Source organism: Chlorocebus sabaeus, chromosome 20, assembly GCF_047675955.1.
Source record: "Chlorocebus sabaeus isolate Y175 chromosome 20, mChlSab1.0.hap1, whole genome shotgun sequence".
NCBI lineage: Eukaryota > Metazoa > Chordata > Mammalia > Primates > Cercopithecidae > Chlorocebus > Chlorocebus sabaeus.
Window position 1 is genome coordinate 85,073,152 of NC_132923.1, and position 24,014 is coordinate 85,097,165.

The 24,014-nt window shown below is 38.2% G+C and overlaps 1 protein-coding gene across 7 annotated transcripts in view; it reads right to left on the minus strand.

The window, feature by feature from the left end:
- The window catches only part of OSBPL9 (oxysterol binding protein like 9), a 167,054-nt gene that overhangs the window by 5,654 nt on the left and 137,386 nt on the right, over positions 1 to 24,014 (minus strand). For all 7 annotated transcript variants that reach the window (XM_037999829.2, XM_037999834.2, XM_037999839.2 and 4 more), the window contains 8 exons: positions 23,053 to 23,143; positions 21,845 to 21,949; positions 17,490 to 17,649; positions 10,928 to 11,040; positions 10,389 to 10,507; positions 5,865 to 5,950; positions 1,414 to 1,585; positions 115 to 199 (listed from right to left, as the gene is read on the minus strand). In XM_037999829.2, coding sequence (XP_037855757.2) covers positions 115 to 199; positions 1,414 to 1,585; positions 5,865 to 5,950; positions 10,389 to 10,507; positions 10,928 to 11,040; positions 17,490 to 17,649; positions 21,845 to 21,949; positions 23,053 to 23,143 — 931 coding nt within the window. The remainder of the gene's footprint in view (positions 1 to 114; positions 200 to 1,413; positions 1,586 to 5,864; positions 5,951 to 10,388; positions 10,508 to 10,927; positions 11,041 to 17,489; positions 17,650 to 21,844; positions 21,950 to 23,052; positions 23,144 to 24,014) is intronic.

Below are 24,014 nucleotides of genomic sequence, written 5' to 3' on the forward strand. Positions count from 1 at the left end.
GAAACACACAGCTAGTCACACAACTAACAGTAACCTCAGCTATGGAGCTTTTAATGACCCTCTTTAGACAGAACAGTTGGAGAGCAGAGGTTGCAGAGGAGCTCTGTGACTTACTGGGTGGATGATGGGAAACCTGCTCAGCCACGAATGTTACACTGTTTTTGGAAACCCAGGGAACTGGTCCTTCTGAAACTAGTTCCTGCAAGCAAATATAACATAATTTTCTTTTGATGAGAAAACACAAATGATATTTCAGAGAATCTGATAATTGGGGTGTCTGCTCGCTCTACACACACCAAGCACCCTATATATATATTTCTATTGCAGAACTTAATTCAATATTTTAATTGCTTTGTGTCAGTCTCCCTGACTAGACTAAGACATTCTTAAAGGCAAGGATCATGTGCCTCACTCAGGGCTGACAAGAGTAGGCACTTATCAATGTCTGCCAAATGAGTAAGAACAGACACATGCTTGTCTGTCTTCAGTATGGACTATATATAATGTGTCACTTGGAAAGGGAAACATATGGAGAACCATGTTTACTGACAGATTATTATGTGTCAGGTGCTGTGGGCTACGGTTTTGTTTTTTTCACTTCTAAAAGCCTTTTTACATGCATTTGAGTCTTCCTTGCTGGTCATTTTCTTCAACCACTAAATTTGTTGGAGCCTCAGTTCTGGGTTACCTACTTCTGTAGCTATGCTGTCTTCCTAAATAATTTTATCCAATCCTAGAGCTTTAAAATGTCATCTAACTACACTATAATCTTTGAAAGACCCATCTCCATCTCAGACCTCTCCCTAAACTCCACACTCTTAAATTCCAACTCCCTTCTTGACAGCTTCACAGACCTCTAAAACTTTATATTTTATATTAGATTTTGATTTTTCCCTCCCCAAATCTAATCTTTTCCTTATCAGTAAATGACACTGCCACTGCTTAAGTCCACATACAAGGATTCATCTCTGATGTCTCCTTTCCCTTACCCCCCACCCCAATCCATCAATCATTTCTCCCTCCACAATAAAGCTTGAATCACCGTGTCTCTCTTGGAATAACGTCAAAGCCTCCACAATGGTCTCCATGCTTCTATATTTGTCCCTTCTCAACTTACTTTTCACAAAATCATTCTAATGATCTTCTCAAAACAAAAATGAGATCCTGAAAAACCATAAAATTATATTATGGCCCACAAGACCTTGCAAGATCTGATTTCTACATCCCCATCCTCATCTCATCCTACTCTTTTCCCTCCTCACTACATTCAAACTATGCTGCTCTAACAACAATTTCTTCTATGGGTGGTGACCATCTTTTGGTCATTGCTTTCATCATTATCATCTGCCCCTAAATAAAATCTTGAATCAGTATACAATTAAGATAATTTAAAAATGTCAATGCAGAACTCACAGTGTTCTCTTCAGTATCATTTGGTAATGTCCAATGACACTGAAAAATCTCGCCCAAAATGGGATTGTATGGCTTTTTGGCAACTGATCCTTTCCTTCCTGCATGAAAGGCTGAGAGGTACCATTTCACAACCTGAACCATTCGATCCTTGGGATCCTTCTGGTCACTAATGCTGCAATGGAGAAAGACAAAATTTAACATCCTGCTTTTTGGTAGACGACAAGATGATATAACAACCCCCAGCATGGTCCACCTAAGTCCAACTGAGAGGACTGAGGACCTAGGACCAGGAGTTAGCTTAAAGTTTTGTTTTAAAATTGAGGTATAATATATATAAAATTAAATGCATTGGTCTTAGTGGGTTTTTTTTAACTTTTTTAAAAAATTTCAACAGGTTTTTGGAGAACAGGTGGTGTGTTTGGTTACATGGATAACTTCTTTAGTGGTGATTTCTGAGATTTTGGTGCACCCATCACCCGAGCAGTACATACTATTTCCAATGTGTAGTCTTTTATCCTTCACACCCCTTCCACCCTTCCCCTTGAATCCCCAAAGTCCACTGTATCATTCTTTTTTTTTTTTTTTTTTTGAGATGGAGTCTCGCTCTGTCGCCCAGCCTGGAGTGCAGTGGCGTGATCTCGGCTCACTGCAACCTCTGCCTCCCAGGTTCAAGCAATTCTCTGCCTCGGCTTCCCGAGTAGCTGGGATTACAGGTGCTCGCCATCAGCTTGGTTTTTCATTCCCGAGTTTCTTCACTTAGAATAATGGTTTCCAGCTCTATCTAGGTTGCTGTGAATGCCACTATTTCATTCCTTTTTATGGCTGAGTAGCATTCCATGTATATATATGCCACATTTTCTTTATTTGCTTGTTGACTGATGGGCCTTTGGGCTAGTTCCATATTTTTGCAATTGCAAATTGTGCTGCTATAAACATGTGTGTGCAAGTGTCTTTTTCATATAATGACTTCTTTTTCTCTGAGTAGATACCCAGGAGTGGGACTGATTAATCTAATGGTGGATCTACTTTCAGTTCTTTAAGGCATCGCCATTCTATTTTCCATAATGGTTGTACTAGTTTACATTCGCACCAGCAGTGTAAAAGTGTCCCCTTTTCACCATATCCACATCACATGTATTATTTTTTGATTTTTTGAATATGGCCATTTTTGCAGGAGTAAGGTGGTATTAATAGCATTGTGGTTTTGATTTGCATTTCCCTGATAATTCGTGATGTTGAGCATTTTTTCATGTTTGTTGGCCACTTTTTTTTTTTTTTTTCAGATGGAGTCTCGCTCTGTCACCCAGGTTGGAGTGCAGTGGTGCGATCTCAGCTCATTGCAAGCTCTGCCTCCCAGGTTCACGCCATTCTTCTGCCTCAGCCTCCCCAGTAGCTGGGACTACAGGCATCCACCACCAGGCCCAGCTAATTTTTTTGTATTTCTAGTAGCGACAGGGTTTCACTGTGTTAGCCAGGCTAGTCTCGATGTCCTGACTTTGTGATCTGCCCACCTCAGCCTCCCAAAGTGCTGGGATTACAGGTGTAAGCCACCACGCCCAGTCAACCATTTGTCTTATTATCATCATCTTCTTTTGATAATTGTCTATTCATGTCCTTAGCCCACTTTTTGATGGGACTGTTTTTATTTTTCCTTGCTGATCCATTTTAGTCCTTTGCCGGACGCACAGTTTGCAAATATTTTCTCCTACTCGCTGGGTTGTCTGTTTACTCTGTTATTTCTTTTGCTGCGCAGAAACTTTTTAATTTGACTAAGTTCCATCTATTTATCTCTGTTGCATTCACTTTTGCATTATCGGTCATGAAGTCTTTGCCTAGGCCAATGTCCAGAAGAGTTTTTCCCATGTTATCTTCCAGAATTTTTATGGTTTTAGGTCTTAGATTTAAGTCTCCGATATATGTTGAGTTGATTTTTGTATAAGGTAGGTGAGCGATGTGGATCCAATTTCATTCTTCCACATGTGGCTTGCCAGTTATCCCAGCACCATTTGTTGAGAAGGGTGTCCTTTTCCCACTTTATGTTTTTGTTTGCTTTGTCAAAGATCAATTGGCTGTATTTCGCTTTATTTCTGGGTTCTCTATTTTGTTCCATTGGTCTATGTGCCTTGGTCTTAGTGTTTTGCTTGAGGAGTTGACAAATGTATGTATCTTTTAATTAATCATCACTTAATCAAAAAACAGAATATTTCCATTAATCTGGAAAGTTTCCATATCTCCCTTTCCAAACAATCGCCACATCTTACTTACCCCGAGGCAAACACTGCTTCTGGTTTCTAGTATCATAGATTAAGTCCATGTAAGTGCATTTCTTAATTGTCAAATAATTGGAGATTTTCTCTATGTTATCAATTACTAATCTAATTCATGGGTGTAGAATATACACCTTGTATGATTCCAATTATTTTAAATTTATTGACTTCCCTGTATATGTTCTATCTTGATGAACATTTCACATGCACCTGGAAAAGACTATGTGTTATACAATTGTTAGGCAGTGTTTGGAAAGGCCAACTGGGTCAAGTTGATTTGATAATGCTGTTTAAATCTTCTATAGCCTTCCTGATTTTTTGGGAGGGGCAGGGAGGTGGTGAAGGCAGAGGCTACTTGCTTCATCAGACACTGAGGGATGAATTTGTGGACTTGGCTATTTCTCTTTTTAGTCAATTTTTGTTGCTGCATGTATTTTAAAGCTGTGTTATTAGGTACATGTATATTTAGTAGTATTATTTATTCTTGATAAATAGATGCTTTTATCATTACAAAATATTCCTATTTGTCTCTAATAATATTTCTTGTCTTAAAAGTCTCCTTTGATACTTATACAGCTACACCAGTTTTGCTATGCTTAGTGTTGTGCATAGATATCACTGTCCATCCTTTTACTTTTAACCAGCATCTTTAAAGTTTCTCTCCTGAAAATATCATATAGATAAATCCTGCTTTTTAAATCCAGTCTGACATTAAATGGAATGTGTATTCTATTTACATTTAGTATAACTGTTGATATAGTTGGGATTAACTCTACCATCTTGATAGGTTTTCTACATGTCCCCTTTGTTCCCTGTTCTATTATTTCTCCTTTTCTCCTTTCTTAGAATTAATGGAGTATTTGTACGATTCCGTTTAATCTATTGGCTTTTGAACTGTACTTTTATTTTTTTTTAAGACAGTGTCTTGCTCTGTCACCCAAGCTGCAATGGTGTGATTATAGCTCTCTGCAGCCTCAAATTCCTGGGACCGCATGACCCTCCTTGTCTTAGCCTCCCAAGTAGCTGGAACTACAGGTGCACACCACCATGCCTGGCTTATTATTATTATTAAAAAAAATTTTTTTTTGTAGGGACAGGGTTGTGCTATGTTGCCAAGGCTGGTCTCAAACTCCTAGCTTCAAGCAATCCTTCTACTTTGGCCTCTCAAAGTGCTGGGATTACAGGCATGAGCCACTGTACTTGGCTTGTAAATAGTTCTGGGGGCCTCAAAACTTAAATTCTCACACATAAAAACTACCCTTAAATCTCAAATCTATACCCAATGAACAACTGGTATGTTCCATTTTTACTTACACATGTTACTAATAAATGCTTAAATTTTACTTCTTAAATTATCTGTTAAACAGTGCCATATTTATTTAAATTTCTGCCTTTTGGGATGTGGTTATTCTTTTAAATGTTCATCAAGAAAAAATATATATATTTATCAATGTCAGCTAATGTATCCACCCAGCAAGACACTTCAGTGATATGTATCTGGCTTCAGTAAACCACAGTCTGAGACTAAGGAATGCAGAGAAGACGAACTAACAACATTCCCCATTACAAAAAAATTTCCTGCTACCAGAGAAAGGCAATGTGAACTCACCTCCTTGTAAATCAATTTCACCTTTACATTACTTCTATCTCATACATATATGCATATATAATATTGCAAACTTTATATTTAAAATGTATAAATCATCTATAATTTGGATGCTATATTGTAAGCTCGAGGGCAGGCACTGACTTTTCCTTTCTCCAACTCATAAGAAAGTGCATAGCAAACAACGGGTGCTTTAGAAAGGTTTGCTGAACTCAGAAAATTAAACTTCATTAGGATATAGTACAAATAATTTGACAGTGATTGCCAGTGCCTGGATTAAATACACTTATACCACTGGCCTTGTAAATATTGGTTACCTATTAATGGGCTCTTGAGAATTTTTTAAAGTGTTAAACTTGGTTGCCTAACAACATCACCACCATATAACTTAAGCAAACAGATAGGCATCCAGTGTAAACACATTATTCAATACCACAGAATACCCAGAAATGTTTGAAAAGTGACAAGGAATCCATCTATCCTGCAAAAAAAAAAAAAAAAAAAAAAAAAAAAAAAAAGGCAGAAAGCTGCTGAGTAACATCTGTAAAAGTTGGAAACTACCATGTACAGTCAAATACCTCACAAACAGGTCCGGATGTGCAAAAAAGTCTGCATACATTTCTAAAAGAGATCTTCTTTCAAGAATAAACGTTGGAAGAACTACCTGAAAAACATACACATTTGACCCTTGAAGATCAAATTTCTCTTCAGATAAACAGATTAAAAAAAAAAAGAAAGAAAACAAAACAAAACACCACCTCATTCAAATCATGGTAACATCCACCACATATTGCCCAGGCATGCTCCAAAAACTTATTCTCAACCTGTCAGATTCAGAAATGACCATTAAACTGCCCAGCAGATCAAAAACAGAGAAGGGGTTTTGAATGTTCAAATGTCACTTCCTCTGTGCAACTTCCTTTTTCTCCCTAAGTATAGTAACAGCAACAAACTACTCAACAAATTCACTCAGAGGAATCCTTTGATGCCTCCTATCTGCTGGACATTACATATACATTATTTTATTATTTGTATATTACATACACATTATCTCACAGTAGCCCTATGATGAAGAAATTATTAGCCCAATGATGAACAAATCATTACAGTGAAGAAATATGAAGCTCAAAGGGTGAGAGCTTTTCTCATTGTCCTATTATTAATGTGGAATTCAAAACCGGATCTGAGTTTGGGGTGTGTGTGCACTTTCCTCTCTACTGCTGTTGCTCTATCATCATTAGACAAGTGTATAGGAAATATATGATGAGCACCTACAATCCAAGAATTAAGTTTTTATTCACAGTTGTGCTCTCACTACTATTTACACAGTAAGAAACTTTTAAATGAGCAATTAAAGGAATAAACAAAAGGAAGAAGAGAATACAGACTGGGAACCGACAAACTGGAATATGGGAAGACATGAGAAAGATGAGGATTAACCAATAAAAAAAGAGAAGAATTTCATTAGAGAATGGGAATGGAAGAAGAGTTTTTGAAATGAGTATCAGATTATCAATTACTCATTACGAAGTAGAACACCCCAGAGTGAGCAAAAATTTCTTTACATTTAGTAGTAACTACATATCCACCACATTCAAGGTCCTGTGTTAAAAGCTATGGTGGAGGCTGGGCACAGTGGCTTGTGCCTATAATCCCAGCACTTTGGGAGGCTAACGTGGGTGGATCACCTGAAGTCAGGAGTCTGAGACCAGCTTGGCCAACACAGTGAAACCCCATCTCTACTAAAAATACAAAAATTAGCTGAGTGTGGTGGTGCACGCCTGTAGTCCCAGCTACTTGGGAGGCTGAGGCAGGAGAATCGCTTGAACCCAGGAGGCGGAGGTTGCTGTAAGCCAAGATTGCACCACTATACTCTAGCCTTGGTGACAGAGCAAGACTCCGTCTCTAAATAAATAAATAAATGCAAGCAAGCTATGGTGGAGACAAAGGTTAAGTATGAGAGAATAACAAGAGCATTTAAACTGTAGGTGAAATGTGACAAACATCATGCAAGAAATATCCTAAGCACTTTGGAAGGTCAGTTCAAGGAAAGATCATGTTCTGTTTGGGGGACCAGAATTAGGGCAGAGCTGGGAAACAATTTATTGAGGTGGCACTAGAGAATAAAGCCTAGAGAAGAGGAAGGCTGTGATAAAAGAACAAGACATGGAGACGAGAGAAGAAAAAAAAAAAAGACAAGGAAAGGCTAGGAAAAGGGGTGTGACAGGGATTCATCAGTGAACCAGTGTGGCTGGACATATAATGAAAATATAAAGTGGGCTGATGAACACAAGCTTGGAAAGGGACACTAAGACTCTAACACTTAGAATCTCTATTATCAGACTCTCAGCATTTAAATTTTAGGTAAACATTTTTCTTCCACAGAACACGTAAATTCATAATCCAAATAGGGTTGGATTAGCACATAAACTTATATGCTGACTTAGTACAATTTCTTACCACTTTAGATAACACAGAAATTATAAACCACAGAGTAAAAATGCTGAAGAAGAAAACGGGTAAATACCTTCAATGTATAACAGCTCTTACAACTCAAGATGAAGATCACTACTCCAGGAGATAAATGGACAAAGGGACTGAACAGCCAAAAAACATTTTTAAAAAGTTTAATTTCACATGTAATTGAAGAAAACATAAATATCTTTTTCTTCTACTTAGGATTTTTCTGAGAACTCTTATTTAACAGATTTTCTTCAATATTTGTAGTGCTATACTGATAAATGCTATTAAGTCAAACTGCTATAACAGTGATGAAGAGAGCTGGGTTTAGTTGTCTTCAACCTGGGTTCAAGCACTTGTTTAGCCTCTTCTTAGCTGTGAGGAAGCCCTGAAAAATTAACTCAGTTTCTCTAAGTACCTGAAAAGGAAGATAATTAAATGTGCTGCTTATATGTTAGGATTGTTTTAAAGACTAAGTGAGGTTAAATGGGATGTGACTGTGTAGTATTTTTTAAAACTACAACGTATTTGGAAAACAAACTCTTTTCAGAAAGTATTTGAAGTGAGAAAACATTCTTATAAAAGACATAAACTTAAGGCATTATTGTAATAATACTTTGGAATGCATAAAAGGAACCAAGATTTCAGAATCTGTTGGCAATCACAGCCATTTGTGCCAATACAAATTTTGAAAATGACTTATTTTAAACACATTCAGCAAAAAATAATTATGATAATAGTCATAAAATAACAAACTTTTAGCAGCTATGGACTCAAATATGGATTATTTGGCAGAGAAAATTATGTGAGGCAAGAATTACAAACTTGATTGTGGCAAACACATCCGGTTGCCTCTCCACATCCATGCTTCACCCCCAAGAACTCTGATTCAGTTCAGGTTCAGCTACGGGCTGCCATGGCCCTCTCCCACGTCTCAAGGGGTGAATGTAGATTCATTTAAACCAATCATTTAACCTCCCCCTGCCAGTGGCAGGTTTAGGCATGAGCATATGCCTGATACTGGCCAATGAGATTCAATAGGAAGCTTAACGAGCCACTTCTGGAAAAGAATGTCCTTCCTAATAACAACAACAACAACAACAACAAAAAGGCAGCAGCTGTGCAATCTAATGATTACTGAAGCAATTCTGGGGACAAACTCCTGCAAATATTCTCCTGCCTAGAACATTCCTAGTAAGTGTGCTGGGCTCCAAAATAAATGTTGTCCTTGTGTTTCTGTTCTCACTTAGATTAGGGGTAAAAGGTTTTATTATAGACACTTACTTGAAGGTATTATGAATTAGTCTTTTTCTTAATGGCCCTCTAAATCCAAAACAAAAAGGAGTTCACTACTGACGAAGACTATAGCACTGGAGTTGATTTTGCCCTAACAAAAGTGAGAACCCTAAATTTAATCAACTCCCAAAGCTCGGCAGAACAATAATAAATATGAAAGCTACTAAAGTTCAAGCCTTCAAGACAAAGGCGGTAGTGGAAAGATTACAGGTTTTAAAATCATGGAGCAGATTAGAATCTCAGTCTGCCACTTAATATGACTTAACATGACTCACCACATTATTTCACCTCTGAGTTTTAGTTTCCTGATGAAATGAAGTTAACAATAACGCCTACTCTGTGGTACTGTGGTGAGAATTAAGTGAAAGGAGGGGATTTCTGGCACAGTGGCAGGAATATACAAAGGCAACCATACACCTGTCTCCTAATTCAAGCGTGCATTCTATTGAGAGCTCCAGGTTTAAAATCAAAGTCAAATCCAGACTATGGTAATTGTGTATGACTCAATATGTGTCATTTTGCATGCCTGTAATCCCAGCTACCAAGGAGACTGAGGTGGGAGAATCACTTGAACCTGGGAGATGGAGGTCACAAATATGTCACAATTTTACATTCACAATCTCTTCCAATCCTTACAACCCTCTGAAACAGGTTACTATGTGTCCAATTTGCATAGAGAACCCTGAAGTCCACAGAGGAAGAAACAGAAGCCAGGCGCGGTGGCTCACGCCTGTAATCCCAGCACTTTGGGAGGCCGAGATGGGCAGATCACGAGGTCAGGAGATCAAGACCATCCTGGCTAACAAGGTGAAACCCCGTCTCTACTAAAAATACAAAAAAAAAAAAAAAAAACATAGCGGGCGTAGTGGCGGGCGCCTGTAGTCCCAGCTACTTGGGAGGCTGAGGCAGGAGAATGGCGTGAACCCGGGAGGCGGAGCTTGCAGTGAGCCGAGATCTGGCCACTGCACTCCAGCCTGGGCAACTGAGCAAGACTCTGTCTCAAAAAAAAAAAAAAAAAAAGAAGAAACAGAAGAAACTCACTGAAGTCCGTGCGTGGTTTGCTAATAGTAGAGGTAGAACGAAAACACAGATCCTCTGACCCTAAGATTAGAACTCTACCAAGTCTTAATCCATAGAACTCACACTGTTCTCTATGAAATTATCCTAGCTTGACTTATTTCATCATTTATAAAATTTTGTTTACTTATCCACATGTATATTAAATCACAAGAAGACACAAGTATAAACAAAAATTATGTCATTTTACACAGTTGCAGGCACACTCACCACACAATCACTGAGAATCCATACATACTCATACAGACTTACAGCAAATTTGGTCTTACCTTAGTAAGATCCATTCCAAGCCTAACCTGTGACAAAAGATGCATGATAACACTTTTGTGCTCCTCCACAGACCCTGCCTCCGCATCATCATCTCTGTCATCATGTGAATCGAAAAGGTCTAAAATAAAGCACATCTTATTAGAATGGTGCTAAATTGGGCCAATCTGTGCTGATACTAGAATTACAATTTTTTTTTTTTTTTTGAGATGGGGTCTCACTCTGTCGCCCAGACTGGAGTGCAATGGCATGATCTTGGCTCACTGCAAACCTCCGTCTCCCAGGTTCAAGCGATTCTCCTGCCTCAGCCTCCTTGGTAGCTGGGATTACAGGCACACGCCACTACACCCAGCTAATTTTTTGTATATTTTGAGTAGAGACAGGGTTTCACCATGTTGGTCAGGCTGGTCTTGAACTCTGGACCTCAAGTGATCCGCCCACCTCGGTCTCCCAAAGTGCTGGGATTATAGGCATGAGCCACCACGCCCGGCTACAAATATTTTTAAAGAAAAAAAAAGTTAAATTATCAAAGGTCACTCACCAGCATCACTTGTTCCATTGGACATGGAAGAATTAAGTGATTCTGTGGTATCTGGGCGTTTCAGACTATTTCCCGAGCTGCTGTGTGTCAGGACCGAGGCAGATCCAGAAGAACTAAAAAAACATTAATCACCTTATTTAAGCGAAAGAAAGCAATTTAGAATCATAGTAAGCTAGACTCTTACAGTTAACTGGTTACATGCATGCATATATACGCTTTCAAATTCTCTTGATGACAAGGTCTCTTGTCTTATCCTTTATGCATAGGACATGCTCAACAAAGCCATGTTGATAGTCAAGACCCAGAGGTCATCAAAAATTAGTGAGATCTTTGCCCCTGCATTTAAGTTTAAAACTACAGTTCATTTTCTGATTTTGTTACTGGATATAAATCTAAATGTGTCACAATTCTTGGCAACAATTCCAGAAACTCAAAAACGGCAAGTCTCAGAAATATGCCTTGTCTTTATGTTTGAGATCCTTTGATAAAGGCCCACATTGGTATTAACGTTCTTCCTAATCATTAAAAAATTGTACTTGAAATTAGAAAATAAAAAAGCATCTTATTTATGCAAGTAAATTTATGCTAACTGGCTTTTATGAGCCAGTTAACAGGTCTAAAGAAAGACTGTTCTATTATTAATAGATTATCATACCTGTGATCATATTTTACCCACGGAAGAGTGTGTGTGTGTGTGTGTGCGTGCGCGCGCACATATTTATATTTTTCTTAAGAGATAAGGTCTCCCTATGTTGCCCAGGATGGACGTGAACTCCTGACCTCAAGTGATCTTCCCACCTCAGCCACCCAAGTCACTGGGTTTACAGGTGTGAGCCACCATACCCAGTTGGTATTTGTATATAAATAAAGGAAAAATAAAAAAGGCACATAATTTACTTATTAAATGTAAAAATTGAAATCAAATTTCTCACACTGTAGATATTTATAAAACAGTAGACATATAACAGTCGTATCACAACCCTACAGGTGTGAAAGCATATTATGTATTCTAATCTAATCATAGTTTGCCCTTGTTACCTTCTTTTGTTTTTTTTAAATTAATAAACTTTATTTTTAGAGCAGTTTTAGGTTCACGGAAAAACTGAACAGAAAGTACAGACAGCATGCATATACTCCCTGTCCCTACACATGCAAACCTCCCTCACGATCAACATCCCATAGCAGAGAGGTATATTTCTTACAACCAATGAGCCTACATTGACACATCATTATCACTCAAAGTCTACAGTTTATATTAGGGTTCACTCTTGGAGTTGCCTGTTCTGTGGGTTTTGATAAATATATGACAACATGTATCCATCACTGTATCACACAGAATAGTTTCACTGCTGTAAAAATCCTCTGGGTTCTGCCTGTATTAGAACGCTAGAATATTAGGATATTCTAAAATTAGAATATATTATGTATTCTAATTTGTCCTGGTTACTTACCTATTTTTCAAAATTCCTTGAGTAACTATTACTTCTTTGATAATTTAGTAGTATAGATCACAAGGTACTATGACTAATGTCCGCCTCACCAGTTTTGAGAGGCAGTGGAAAATATGTCTAAAAGACGTAGGTAAGAGAAATCAAATGATCATTAAATGACAGAACTGGGGTCAAGTATGGTGGCTCACGCCTGTAATTCCAACACTTTGGGAGGCCAAGGCGGGAGGATCACTTGAGCCCAGGAGTTTGAGTCTAGCCTGAGTAACAGGGTGAGACCCTATCTCTACAAAAAATAAAAAATTAGGCTGGGTGTGGTGGCTCAGGCTTGTAATCCCAGCACTTTGAAAAGCCAAGGTGGGCAGATCACTTGAGGTGAGGAGTTCAAGACCAGCCTCATTAACATGGTGAAGCCCCATCTCTACTAAAAATAGAAAAAATTAGCCGAGCATGGTGGCATGTGTATGTAGTCCCAGCTACTTGGGAGATTGAGAAATGAGAATCGTTTGAACCTGGGAGGTGGAGGTTGCAATGAGCTGAGATCACACCTCTGCACTCCAGCTCCAGCTTGGGCGACAGAGTGAGATTCTGTCTCAAAAAAAGAAAAAAAAAAAAATAGCTGGGCATGGCGGTGTGTGCATGTGGTTCCAGCTACTGGGGAGTCTGATGGGGGAGGATCACTTGAGCCCATGAGGTTGAGGCTATAGTGAGCTGTGTTTGTGCCAATGCACTCTAGCCTGAGTGATAGAGTGAGACCCTCTGTCTCAAAAAAAAAAAAAAAAAAAAAAAGGCACGAAAGTTATCTTTAAAATGTTTTGTGCCTCTGTGATGTATCTCAAAATAGAGTCAATCTTTTAAATCAATTGACCTAAAAACCCCAAATGCTATAATATATGAATCTTATTTTAGATGCAATTCCAAAGGTCCTATTTATGCTGTGTTTTCTCTCCTTACCCATGGTTAGAAACCATGTCTGGGCCAAGTGAAATACTCAATAAGACTGTAAATGGAAAAAAAAAATGGGATAAACTTTTAGCCATTTCATAGTTTACCTTGTACAGAACAAATGATATAAAGAAAACAGTTAAAAACAACATCTATGTATACAGGAAAGTTTTATCTTCAATGGGCTAATTGTCTAGAATTTATGTATAAAATCATAAAGTATGCAAAAACAATTTAAAGCTATGAATTATAATATCAATTTATTGAGTACCTTGTATGTGCCATACACAGTATGTCTATATCTACATTACGACCCTAAAATAAACACAATGACGCTCATAATACACAGATGCTCAGAGGTTCAATGACAGGCCTGAAGTCATACAGCTGGTGAGTAGTGGAGCCATTTCAAACACTTCTGGCTCCAAAGTACATGTTCTTTCCAACATGTACTTTTATCTAATTTATAAATGCGTAAGCTACACTGCTCAGTGACAGTTACACAGAAGCTATCACTAGTATAGGTTTCTAGAAAAAGAACAGTGAAAGGACTTAAGCTTTCAAGTTCTCTTCCTTCAGAAAGAAAAAAACAAACAAAAAATAGTAAAAAGAAATTTGACCTCAGAGTTAGAAAATTAGCAGTAGCAGCTGAAGACCAGCAGGTGTCACAAGCTCGAAAACCTACAGACACCAGGCAGAGAATATGCGGACAGGACCAAGACATAAGATAATACGGAACTGGGGAGCCAGCATACCCAACCTGAAAGGATCTCAAGCCTTGTTAAAACAAAACAAAAAACAAGTCAACAGAACACTGTGCTGCCCAAATAAAACATCTTCAGCCTTTACTGGTTTGGGCTTCTAGATTAGGGTATACAAACAAGGAAGAATGAAATTGAGGGAGAAAAGGAACACAGAGTGGGTTAGTTGGACATAAAAACTTAACACTGGACCCGTTCAAAGAGATGTTAATGAACTGTGTGTTTATTATGGGACACGGTACTGGGAAAGCACAGAAGGAACCTTAACAGCAGGAATAGAAGGAGCCCATGAGCCTGTGCATGACTTTGTAGACCTGCCTATTACAGGTACAACAAGTGTTTTAAATGTTTTGATTTCATAGAAATTTTGGGAGAATCCCTTATACCGGGGCCAGAGAGTGTCTATCAGTGATGTTACCAAGAGCTAACCACATATTATCAAGTTTTTACTGAATATAGTCATATGCTTTTAAAGGATGGATAGATGAGTGATTTACTAGCAAGTGATAGTCAATTGAACTTTGTTTAGAACAACAGCTAATGTATTGTCTTTAGGCTGGGCACAGTGGCTCATGCCTGTGATCCCAGCACTTTGGGAGGCCAAGGCGGGCGGACAGCCTGAGGTCAGGAGTTCGAGACCAGCCTGGCCAACATGGCAAAACCCCGTTTCTACTAAAAGTATAAAAATTAGATCGGCATGGTGGGCACCTGTAATCCCAGCTACTCAGGAGGCTGAGGCAGGAGAATCGCTTGAACCCAGGAGGCGGAGGTTGCAGTGAGCCGAGATCACACCATTGCACTCCAGCCTGGGTTACAAGAGCAAAACTCCGTCTCACAAAAAAAAAAAAAAAAAAAAAAAAGGCTGGGTGCAGTGGCTCATGCGTGTAATCCCAGCACTTTGGGAGGGTGAGGTGGGCAGATCATGAGGTCAGGAGATCGAGACCATCCTGGCTTACACAGTGAAACCCCGTCTCTACTAAAAATACAAAAATTAGCCAGGCGTGGTGGCGGGCACCTGTAGTCCCAGCTACTCGGGAGGTTGAGGCAGGAGAATGGCATGAACCTGGGAGGCGGAGCTTGCAGTGAGCTGAGATTGCGCCACTGCACTGCAGCCTGGGTGACAGAGCAAGACTCTGTCTCAAAAAAATAAATACATAAATAAAAACTCTTTAATTCTCTTTTAAATACAATAATGATTGAACCCTTCATAAATTAATAATAACCTGTCATTTTGGAATTTTCTTCCAAATGCTTATTTTCTTTTAATCCCATTATTATAAAAACGTTTTTCCAAAATTAAATTTCTATTGGCAAACTGCTAATAATGGTTTCTTAATAGTTTATGTTTTAACATTCAAAATGAAGAAAAGTAATCAATATGCTAAACTAAGCTCTTTCTGCTATACTCGTCTTCTTTAGTTGTAGACTTAAACCTCCCTTCCACGTCTTAACCATATATATTCACCTAGACCACATATATTTCACTTTTTCCCACATTCAACAGCTGAACTGATCATAAGTCAAAAGACTTCATGAAGCAATAGTCACTTTCCATATATGTGCTAACATTTTGAGCAGTTATGATACAGTCATAATACAAATGTATTTCTCAATTCATGTGCATGCTTAAGAGAACTAGAGTCTTAATGCAACATTTCTTATTTAAAGAAACCAGCATTCAAGGCCTAAGGACTGGCTGAAGGTAATTAGCTTGCAAATTCACATTTAATTATTTCCAAATTTGTACTGTCTTAAAAAGCAAAAACCCTAGCTATAGTAACAGTACCAGCCTCTGAGAAAGCAGAATTAGAAATAATTCCCAACAAAAACTAAGCCAACTATTAATATATCTACAACAAACACAAGTAAAATGAAAGTATATCAGTAATTCTACTTTTTTTCTTTTTTTTATGACGGAGTCTCACTCTTGTCACCCAGGTTGGAATGCAGCAGCCCAATCTCGGCTCACTGCAACCTACACCTCCTGGGTTCAAGCGATTCTCCCATCTCAGCCTCCCGAGTAGCTGGGACAACAGGCATGTGCCACCATACTTGGCTAATTTTTGTATTGTTTTAGAGACAAGGTTTTACCATGTTGCCCAAGCTGGTCTCAAACTCCTGGGCTCAACTGATCCTCCCGCCTCATCCTCCCAGATTGCTGAGATTAGAGGCATAAGCCACCACACCCGGCTCCTGAAACTTCTTTTTGTTGTTGTTTGGAGACAGACTCTCTTGCTCTGTTGTGCAGGCTGGAGTGCAGTGGTGTGATCTCAGCTCACTGCAACCTCCGCTTCCCATGTTCAATCTATTCTCCTGCCTCAGCCTCCTGAGTAGCTGGGATTTATAGGCATGTACCACCATGCCTGGCTTTTTTTTTTTTTTTTTTTTTTTTTTTTTTTTTTTTTTTTTTTTTTTTTTGTATTTTTAGTAGAGACAGGGTTTCACCATGTTGGTCAAGCTGGTCTTGAACTCCTGACCTCGTGATCCACCCGCCTTGGCTTCCCAAAGTGCTGGGATTACAGGCATGAGCCACCACACCCGGCCTCCCTGAACGTTTTTAAATAAAATTAGTGCCTTAAAGCCAGCGCAGAGAGACAGATTTGAGGTGGACTTATGTTTCCCTGTAAGTAGACTTGCAATAAAAAGCTTTTCTTTCCTCAAAAACCTGGGACTTAGTCATGGCTTCTAGTGCATTGGGCATAAGTCCCTTTTGCTCCATAACACTGTAGGAAATAAATTTCTGTTGTTTATAAGCTACCTAAATCACTGTCTTTTGTTATGGCAGCTTAAAGGGACTAAGATACCATACCATGTATTCCATTAGATTATAAATGTCTGCCTATTCCCCCAAAAGTTCCCTGTGGGCAGGGCCTGGGTCTCTGTAATCTCGTTATCAACCTAGCACGGTGCCTGGCTGATAGGTGTTGAATATTTCCACTCTAATTAAAAAAAAAAAAAAAAAAAGTAATAGAAACCTCTTATTTGTATAATGCTTCATAGCTTATTCACTCTCATTGGACCCTCTCCTAATGTTGGTACTGCAGAAATGGCCAAGATTCAACTAATAACACTGGCATATTACTAGAGGTGACGCTATTTATTCCATTTGGAGTAACTTAGGATTAAAATCAAAACTCTTACAGAATTGGCTTTGCTCAACAAGCCAACTAAAAACAAGTTGTCCATACAACTATTATATATCAATAAAAAAACTGATATATCAATAAAATAAAAAAATCAATATATTGATATACAGATATCAATATATCTATTAAAAAGGTTGCGCTTTTAATTTTCCCAAATAATAAGTGATGAGGCAAGTCTGTCATTAACACTAGTCTCAAAATCAAATTAGATTTTTAAAAATAAGGAGGATCATTTAAATACATATTCTGTTCATCTACTTACTCTATTAAGCGCTTTGGGGATGAGCCACTTTGATGGAATTCATCGGCATCATAAAATTCATCTTCACTGCTGGAGTAAGAGAACTCTGGGACTGTATTTGGAGACAAGTTCACATGGCTTGGAGAAGTGAGACTGCTACTCGGTGGTGAATGGCCACTGCCTAGGAAGTTAAAAGGGTTTTAGAGAAAAATGTTGGTGACAGAGAAGAAACTAGGGAGATGGAGTCAAAGCAGACTTTTCTAAAATCAAGAAAGAGTTTGGTTAAGTTTGTAAAAGCTGCTACACTATTTATAAAGAAAATCAACATTTAAACTCCACACAGAAAATGGCAAATCATGATATAAAATGAGGACACAGCCTTTTAAATAAATGAAACAAAAAGCTATGTCCCCATTCTATAAAGATTATCATTAACACTAGGAAGGGGCCCTTCTGATTATATGAGTTGTGGAGTTGCAAGTACCACAACAGATACAATTACCAATGGGATGCCAGGGCTCTTATTTTACACTGCAGATCCAGATACCTAAAAATGCAGCAGTGAACCGCTGGGAATGCAAAATGCAAAGAATATTAAGACCACATAAACATTAAAATATTGCAGGATATCACATTCCTATCATTCAATATTTTCTGGCAATCACATGGAAAACGCACACACCATCCAAATTCCTCTCTTTTTTCCACCTAAGTCAGGGGTCAGAGGTGGAGATAAAAATAGAGGGCTACTACGACAAGAATGCAGAAAATGGAAAGATTAAGAAGAACATTTTTCTATTCCTAAACAATCTAATTAAAGAAATGGAAATTAATGAAGACCCAGAGAAAGAAGACTGCCATCTAATCTCTGAGATGATCATCTGGTACCTTGTCTAGTAGTAAAGCAAGAACAGAAAAGTATCAAACCAGTCAACAAATGGGAGTATTAAGATCAATTTAACTTACTGAGCATTTAAGGGCTGTCAGGCAATTTATGCTAATCTACAGTTGTCTAGTGAAGACTAAAGTTTATTAAGACACTGATGGCAATTTGAAAGCCAGGGCCACGGTTCTGGAAGAAATTGAAGACAGCAATAAAAACGAATCCAGGCTAGGCACAATGGCTCATGCCTGTAATTCCAGCACTTTGGGAGGACCAGATGGGAGGACTGCTTGAGGTCAGGAGTTCAAGACCAGCCTGGGCAACAAAGTGAGAGCCCCGTCTCTTAAAAAAACAAATAAATAAATTAGCTGGGCATGGTGGCATGTGCCTGTGGTCCCAGCTACACGAGAGGTTGAGGCAGGATCACTTGATCTGAGGAGGTTGAGGCTGCAGTGAGTTGTGTTTCTGCTGTTGCAGTCCAGCCTGGGTAAACAGAGTGAGACCTTGCCTCAAAAAAAAAAAAAAAAAAAGAATCCAGAGTCACAGATTTTTTGCCCATTCCTGTATCTATGGTTCAATAGTTATGAAAAAGAGCACATGGGTTTGCCACATTTAGTCATCACATTCACAAAGGTATTTTAAAAAGATAAAAAGTTTAACCCCTAAAAGGTAATGCTTATTTTGGAAATTCCAAAGGTAGCTCACCTTATTAGTAAATAACTTTATATTCTTTTTATTACCCAACAGAAAAAATACGAGAGAAAAGCAGCTTTTTCTTATTGGAATTAAAAAAAAATTGACCAAGAATTGCAAATGATTAAGTAGCATGCAGATATTCCAGGTGATCACACAAGTGAAAATGTTACCTAAGAAGAAAATAAGTTTGAGTGGGAACTGCAAACAAAAGATCTGAGATTTACTTAGGAGAGCAAACATTTTATCTTATTCCTTTATTTCTTTTTTGTATTAGCAAGAAGGGAAAGAAAAGTGGAGAAAATGAAGTTAGGATGAAAAATCAAATAAGATATAAATCACAGAAATTTAATTTTAAAATTTTCTTTAAATCTATCTAAAGTGTTACATTTTTGAAATATCTTCAGCTGAAATAGTTTTCAGAAGATTATCTTCTGGAAGTAATTTTTACTAAAATTAATGTATGTAAGAAGAGCTTCTCACTTTTTCAAAGTCTGTTGCTAGTTTTATGTATTTCCAAACAGAAAAATGTTAGAAATTTGGCTGTTTCAAAATTCTGACATAAAAATACAAATGACAACAAACAGGTACTATTTTTTTTTTTTTTTTTTTTGAGACGGAGTCTTGCTCTGTCGCCCGGGCTGAAGTGCAGTGGCCGGATCTCAGCTCACTGCAAGCTCCGCCTCCCGGGTTTACGCCATTCTCCTGCCTCAGCCTCCCGAGTAGCGGGGACTACAGGCGCCCGCCACCTCACCCGGCTAGTTTTTTGTGTTTTTAGTAGAGACGGGGTTTCACTGTGTTAGCCAGGATGGTCTCGATCTCCTGACCTCGTGATCCGCCCGTCTCGGCCTCCCAAAGTGCTGGGATTACAGGCTTGAGCCACCGCACCCGGCCAGGTACTATTTTTTTAAATGAAGAAGAGGTGACACAGCTCAGGAAATACAGAAGTCAGCCAAAATATTTCAATTTCATTATTCAAATTGCTTATCAGCCTTTTCCCAAGAGCTTCAAGTAAGGGAGCTACTTTTTTTTCTTTCAAAATTCAAAGGCATTTGCCCATGCTGTTAAATAGTAAAGATCAAAGTAATAGCATCAGTACTTTTACTAATTCAAATTTTTAAAATCACACATTTTAAAATCACAATTTTTAAAATTCATTATTACATAGGAAAAATCCTACCCAGGAAAAAAATCTGAGGATGAACAAAAGCGGCTTATCTCCCACTTCTTCAAGAGTGGTTTTGGTTTTAGTTTCCAGGTTTAACAGTGTGAAAAGTGCTAGATGCATCCTTGAGTTCTGTTTTACAAGTTATTCAACATATATTTAATTAATTTTAAAACAAGAATAAATCTAGTATCTAACACTGATAGTATCCCTGTAAAACAGAGAAAAAATAAAGACCATAAGCTTAAACGAATTAAGAAAACGCAGGCTGGGCGCGGTGGCTCACACCTGTAGTCCCAGCACTTTGGGAGGTCAAGGCGGATAGATCACCTGAGGTCAGGAGTTCGAGACCAGCCCGGCCAACATAGTGAAATGCTGTCTCTACTAAAAATACAAAAACTGGTGGGGGCGTGGTGGTGCATGCCTTTGATCCCAGCTACTCAGCAGGCTGAGGCACGAGAATCGCTTGAACCTGGGGAGTGGAGGCTGCTGTGAGTCGAGATGGTGCCACTGGACTCCAGCCTGGACGACAGAGTGAGACTCCATCTCAAAAACAAAAAAACAAAACAAACAACAAAAAAATGCAAATTAAAATGAAGTATCTTTTTTCTGACTATAAAACTGACAGGGTGAAAGACTGATAAATGTTTTCTAAAAAAATACACATATGACAAAGGTGCTGTACAAGGATATCACTGAAGTATTGTTTATAGTGGAAGAACACTGGAAAAAATTTAAATGTCCATCAGTGGAAAAAACAAGCAATACCTGCCTAGGCAGCTGTAAAAAGAATGCTGTAGACCTAATTTTACAAACATGGAAAGTGCCCTAAGTGTTCTTTGTTAAAGGAAAAATGCAAGTTACAGAAACACATTACCTAACTTAGGTTTAAACAAAAACAATAAAAATACACATTAAGTGTAAATGCACATACACGTATGCAAATTACTGGGGGGAGAGTAAAGAGGACTTTCCGTTTTTATTCTGTGCACTTCTGTGTCAGCTTCATAATAAGAAAGTATGCAAGTCTAGCTGGAGTAAATTTTTCAGAAAGTCAACATAGATCACCAAATAAATGTTAAGGTAAAAAACAAAACTCTGTAATATTTTATTTTATTTAAATTATTATTATTCCAGGTATGATGCCTCATGCCTGTATAATCCCAGCACACTGGGAAGCTGAGGCAGGAAGACTGCTTGAGCCCAAGAGTTTGAGACCAGCCTGAGCAACATAGGAAGACTCCTCTCTACAAAAACCAAAAAATCAGCCAAGTGTGGTGGTATGTGCCTGTGGTCCCAGCTACTTGGGAGACTGAGGCCTGGGAGGTCAAAACTACAGTGAACCCTGATCGTATCACTGCACTCCAGCCTGAGTGACAGAGTGAGACCCTGTCTCAAAAATAAAAATTAAAAAATTTTAAAAATAAATAAATAATACTTACTTACTGAAGCTTTTCTTTCAAACACAGAGCTAACCACTTCATGTGTGGAACTGTAATGTTAAAACTAAGATATCTCCAACAGAAATATACAACACATTTCTTCAACTTTCCCCCCTCCTCATCAGAGATCACAAACAAACCTCAAATGTTAATGAAGAGTTATGAGAAATAAAGAAATTATGCATATCTGTACCTGTACTATTTGGTGTAGGAGTCTGATGATGTCCCAAGGTAGCCAACACAGGATCAACTGGGAGGGAAGATGGACGCTGCTCTGACTTACACAACTGAACAGGTTCTAGGAGATTTGAACATATAAAATAAGGTACAGAAACAGCCAAACATACATTCTATTGACTGTAATTGTCTGGGATTCAAAATCCGAAAGGTGAGTAATTTTTGAAACTCTATTTCATTAAGTCTAGTTCCATGCTACTCTTTCCTTTTGACTTCCTAGCCTCTTAAACTCCATGATAGGCTACAGAGTACTGAGATACCAGGCAGGATATCAAAAGACCAGCCACAGTAGGCCAATACTGCAGCATAACTACGCTGTAAAACCAACAAATGATTCTGATGACGATGTGTTTCTGAGCCTCAAACGACATAAACTCAGAAGTGGAGTACAGTACCTCCCCCTCTTTAGCCCCAGGAGGTAGCTTAAGCTAATTCACTTAAGGAGTAAAAACTCACAAAAGGATTTCACACACTTACTAGTTTTTTAAAAAGCATTTTCCCTTTTATAGTACAATTTCTGACTTCACTATGCCATCATTGAAAACATAGAAATGTTGGATACAACAAAAAGGCAAAAGGAATCAGTCAGCGTAGCTAGGTATTGGCCCTGAGCCCTTCTTTGCCAGTTTTAAAAAAATTGCATTTATTGCTCCATACCAAAAAACAAACAAACGAAACAAACAAACAAATCACACCCAGATGTCATGTGATCAGTAGGCATCATAAATTTCCTTCTTCACTTTCTCATTATCTTAAAATCTACCATGAACATACCATTTGTGTTGTTCAGAGCTACACAGAATACCCCAAAACGGAACATCCCTGGGTTATCCTGAATAAGGTATAGTACTTTTTCCTTGCTAGCCACGAATTCTGAGTCATAGAATTCTGTCCTACCAGTGAATCCAAATCTTAGTAACCACGTTTGTTTTCTATCTCACTTTGAATACCAAAACCACTCTCATCACACTTCAGTAAAGCCCCAATATCAAAACACTATCATCTTTTTCCAGTTCACTTTTGGCTGTATTATTTTTTGAGTCCTTTTATTTATTAAAAACAAGGAAAACCAAAAATAAACAGTAATAGCTAAGACTGCTATGACAGCCACACAAATTTTTTTTTTTCTCATTAATGAATCTATGAAACACTTTCCCCAATTACCTGGAGGTAACACAGTCTGGGAAGGCATTGTGCTGATCACAGGTTCCAAAGGACTCGGTTGATATATTGCATCTACAGGATTAATAGTACTCTAAGATAAAGAAACACAGTATAGTTATTTTTAATTAAATGTTCTTCTCATGCTACCCTCCCAAATGCCCACATTTATGACTGCAAAATCCTGAGGGTAGCTATACAGATATGTTGATCAAAATGAAAAGAAGAAATGAAACACCTATACAGAAGTGTAAGAGTTTCTTAAAGCATAGTAAGGAAAGAAAATGAATGAATCTGTGTCACAGAAGAAGGTAAAGCTAAATGGAAAAACTGAGGAGTTATAAAATGGTGTAGGGAGATTTCAGGAAGTCAAAACCACCTCTCAATTCAATTCAGTGCTTCTCAATTTCTTAATTCACCACAAATATTGTTTCTCTGTTTCTTTCACTTTTGGTGAGTTACACCAAATGTCCAAGTAATGTACCTGCACCACTAGGATCTCATCTTTCATCCCATACTGCTGCCATCACACAGTACAGTCACTCCTCAGGTACCCAAGGGGGACTGGTTCCAAGCATCCCCTGAGGATACCAAAATCAACAGATAATCAAGTCCCTGATATAATATGGTGTATTTGCATGCAACCTACATATACCCTCCCATATAAGTTAAATCATCTCTAAATTACTTATGACACCTAATATTATGTAAGTATTATATAAGTCACCATTATACTGTATTGTTTAGGAAATAATGACAAGGAAAACAGTATATACATATTCAGCAAAGAGGTACTTTTTTTCCCTCAAACAGTTTTAATCCACAGTTGGTTGAATCCACAGATGCAGAAGGCCGACTGTGTGTCTAGTTTTATGGTCACTAAAGAGAAAGAAATGTATCTTCTAATTGGGGAATGTAGAGAAGAGGGCTTGCTTTCTGAGGATTCAGAAGAGAGGGAGAAAAAA